At 34.0% G+C, this 3,926-nt stretch overlaps 1 protein-coding gene across 2 annotated transcripts in view; it reads right to left on the bottom strand.

Annotated features, from left to right (window-relative positions):
* Window positions 1–3,926, bottom strand: part of MCPH1 (microcephalin 1) — a 156,964-nt gene that overhangs the window by 146,679 nt on the left and 6,359 nt on the right. Inside the window, exons 5-7 of one of the 2 annotated variants that reach the window (XM_072408430.1) lie at window positions 3,563–3,677; window positions 1,823–1,948; window positions 49–135 (exon numbers count right to left, since the gene is read on the bottom strand). In XM_072408430.1, coding sequence (XP_072264531.1) covers window positions 49–135; window positions 1,823–1,948; window positions 3,563–3,677 — 328 coding nt within the window. The remainder of the gene's footprint in view (window positions 1–48; window positions 136–1,822; window positions 1,949–3,562; window positions 3,678–3,926) is intronic. The other variant, XM_072408431.1, reaches the window with a different exon arrangement.

The following is a 3,926-nucleotide window of genomic DNA, read 5'->3' as shown; positions in this document are numbered from 1 at the left end:
GCGTCTTATACGCCGAAAAATACGGTACTAAACATAAAATGTACATACCACAAGTATTAGTCAAGACTGATGGACTGTTTCCAAGTGAAAGCTTGGTGCATGAAAAGTCAAACACTGTCTGTGACATCTGGGAAGCTGTATGCAAAAGAAATAGGTTTTATTTAAATGTATATCACATGTATTTATTCAGGAGAAGGCTAACCAATCTTTACCTCTAGAGATTTATTACTTTAGCAGATGCTTGTCAGAATGTATTCCTTCATTTCAATATATTCAATTAAAATAGGAGTGCATAGTATGTACCAAATGGTGTGCAAGAAAACACTGACAAGGTATTTCAAATTCCTTCATTCGAACTATATGCCAAATTTCATGAAAGGTATGTATTTATATGGTCTTGGGTCACCATTCTTACAAAGTGACGACTAACATCTGGCAACAGGTCCTTGTGGCACGAAGGGCAGAAATAGCACAAAAGTATATTTGCAGTTGCAGGTTAGAATATATTTTGGGTTTCCTGTATCAACAGAAATGTACAGAAATTTAGTTTTTTTTTAAATAAATTTAGTTCTTATCACCAGTGGATCAGATTTGCCAAAATGTAAGGGAGGTACATGTTTTTTGTTCCCTTCCCCCTTTGACAAGCCAGATTTCAGAGGACCTTATATGGAGAGAAGGGGGGGCACTTATACTCCCCGTTTTGGATCCAGGAAATTACTAAATATATTACAGGGTTTGGTTTTTACAAAGCATTAAATACATCTGAAAATGCAGGCCAAAACTGTTTGCAATGGCGAAACAATTCAAGTTTATGTCCCAAACTGTCCCAGACACTGCAATAGGTGTCCAAATAAAACATGTTGCTGCCTCCTGCAGCGTGTCAAAGGATAATGAACAGACCTATTGAGTCCAGTGTTAGTTGTGGTTTTGAATGGTAAAACCACTTAAAAAAAAAAAAACTTGTCTGCACATAGTCTGAGTGTAATGCAACCTATTTGTAAACTTACTCTGCATGCTCAGAAGTCAATACAGTTCAATGATTTCTGGGTTTAGAGGTATGGCTGGCCAGACTGGCTTTGGTACCAAAACACCAGAAACTACAAAATTAGTATATCTAAATGTAATCGGGGAATGTAGAATGTACAAGAACAACAAGCTAACGGTTATGTATTTGTTTTGGCCCAGGGTTATCTTAAAAAAAAAAAAAGAAAAAAAGTGAACTGGAAAAAGTTTTTAAACCACAAAGAAAAAAAAAAAAAAGATGATAAAATTACATTAAATACATTTCCAAGATAGCGACGTTTTGTTTAGGAAATGAATGACAAATGTGGTATTTATCTACTTTACACAAAGGTTTTAATAGAATCACTCCCTTTCTTACAAAAAAGCACTACTCTAGAGAACACCTCCATTTCTCTCCTTTCTTCTGATATATGATATACAAAGGAACAGAGTGAGAGGATTTACCAAAGACTAGGATTTCTGTGCAGATGGGCTCCTTTTATTGTGGCCTTTATTCCTTTCTTTCCATGCTGTGTTTACATGCATAAAGTACAAGATAGGTTACAGTCCCCCACCGTTTGCATTTATATTTAGATGGTTCAAAATGCATGGTATACAATAGGAAAAGTCAGATCTTCTATCTCCTGTCTAGATAGATCTTTGCAAATGTTTCCTACTATTCCTACTAGCAAGTAACCATTTTTAAACAAAATGGAACATTGAAGTAGAAAATCATCCTCAACAAATTAAAACAAAAAGGCAAAACAAAAGTGTTCAGTGTGTATTATATTGAACACTATGTAGCCTATATCTCCAGTACCTGTTGGAGACAGATTTTGCCTTCCATTCTTCATTTCTTGCAATCTTTTTTCCATTGCATTACACCGATCAGCAATAATGGCAGCTGGGCTGAATATTAAGGACCTTTCTTCATCAAAAGACAAATCTGTGAAATAAACAACATAAGGTACATTAGTAAATGAAAATGGCAAGCTTAAAATTTTTTAGAACTCGTGTATTTATAGCGTACAGAGTTGCATTTGGGAAGAATACTCAAAACTACTACACAAAAGCAAGCGTTCAATAATTTTTTTTCTGTACAGCTATTTTAGGTTCGTTCTAATTAAAAGATTTACGTGATAAGGAGTGTTTATAAGGAGAAAAGCATCTCATATATTTTACCCTAATCAATAATTAATCCCTATTATTAGGGACAACGAATCATGGTACCAATGTCCTTTTCTTGTGTTTGTTCTGTGCCCTTTTCAAGTATCTGGATGACCTGATTGATGTTATCTGCTATATAAGACATTATTGGTATTTGTATCTCAATGCCCAGATATCTAAATTTAGTGAAAAGCTGAGGGATTTATTAGCCAAATGTTAAATTGGGTGCAATTGTCATCTGGAAATATAGTGAATTTGTTCCAATTTATTGGAAACTTGAATGAGATCCAAACTCCTTGATAGGAAAGAATGCACTAAGTCAGTTCTTTCCTGGGTTCATTTACATACATCGGCATGGCGTTACCTTCATTCTACAACAGCTCTACAGCCTTTTCTCCTGTAATGGAATTGCTTAAAGCAGAAGTAAACCCAAAACAAAAAACAAATCTCACTTCCCTTCAATCCCACAGATTTGAAAAGTTCCCATTTTTTCCTCTCCCAATTTTTTTTTCCTTTCCAGTTGTACAAATGTCAAAAAATTTAGGTCTCCTGTGTGATTTTTTTTTTTTTTGGATTGCGGCGACTACTGGTTCTGAGTACAGCTTGATTTGTTTATTTGTCCACCTACTTCAACTTTTGAACTAACTACTATGTGAGTTTTTTTTTAGCACTTGCATTGTTTTACCTAAATGAAATCTCCTTTGGTGTAAATTAATCCAAATCCCTGACCTACCAAACTACCCACCCTACTTATGTTCCTTATTACCCATTTAGTTCTTAATCAATATTTTATTAGGATCTAAATAGGTCCATGTAATATAACCTTTTATTGTGACACTCATTTAACTTGGTTAACTTCATTTTTGCATTGCTTTGGATAGTATCCCATTGTTCTGTGATCACCTGCCTGATTTTAATTACCACGGGGAGAACAAAAAAAAAAAACAAAAAACAAAACATTTTTCTCATTGTTTAATATAATCTGCTTTTGAAACTACATGATATTCTAAAATTATTAAAAATGTATTAAAAGGTTTATGTTCCATTTAGGGTGACACCTAACCAAAGATAACATATTTCTAGCAGCTTCCAAAAAATCCTTTGTAAATAAATAGACCAAATACTCTACACTTAAAATGTAAATTACGTAACTTCACTGCAACTTAAATATTTACCAAAACCTAGTTGCCTACTAATGTAAACATCCAAGTTTAGGGCACAAAATGGGGTATGCAATATTTGGAGCACAAACAATCCCTTGAAACCAATAAAGGAACAAAAAAAAATTAATTTGCCTAGAAAAATCTCCTTTACTCAGCTCATCACAAAAAACTGATTGGTTCCTGCTAAATTTTCTTACAAGCTAGGCAGAAAATGGTGTAGTGAGTCTTACCAGCAGATGCCTTCTTATCTTCAAGCTCCTTTAGCATTTTGTCAAATTTCCTTGCAAGGCGGCGGTCATTTTCTGGCGTTTTAAAAACCAAGTCTTTGGGTTGCATACACTTCCGCTGGTAAATCAAGCATGACAATCAAAATATTAACTTTTTACCTATAAACATAATAAATGTTCAGAATAGACCACAGTGTAGTGCACAATGGGTAGCTAAAGCAATTTTACACAACCCTTAAAAATAATAAAAAAAAAACAAACAAAAACCTTTTGTTTGCTATAGACATATATATGGGCATCCATGCAAAATACCATTGTTCCCCTATTTACATAAAATGTGAAAACTTCTGTGGTGTTAGTGCTTTTT

Source organism: Pyxicephalus adspersus, chromosome 4 (genome assembly GCF_032062135.1).
Source record: "Pyxicephalus adspersus chromosome 4, UCB_Pads_2.0, whole genome shotgun sequence".
Taxonomy (NCBI): Eukaryota; Metazoa; Chordata; class Amphibia; order Anura; family Pyxicephalidae; genus Pyxicephalus; species Pyxicephalus adspersus.
The sequence above is the reverse complement of the archived record's forward strand: the minus strand, read 5'-3'. Positions and strand labels throughout refer to the sequence as shown.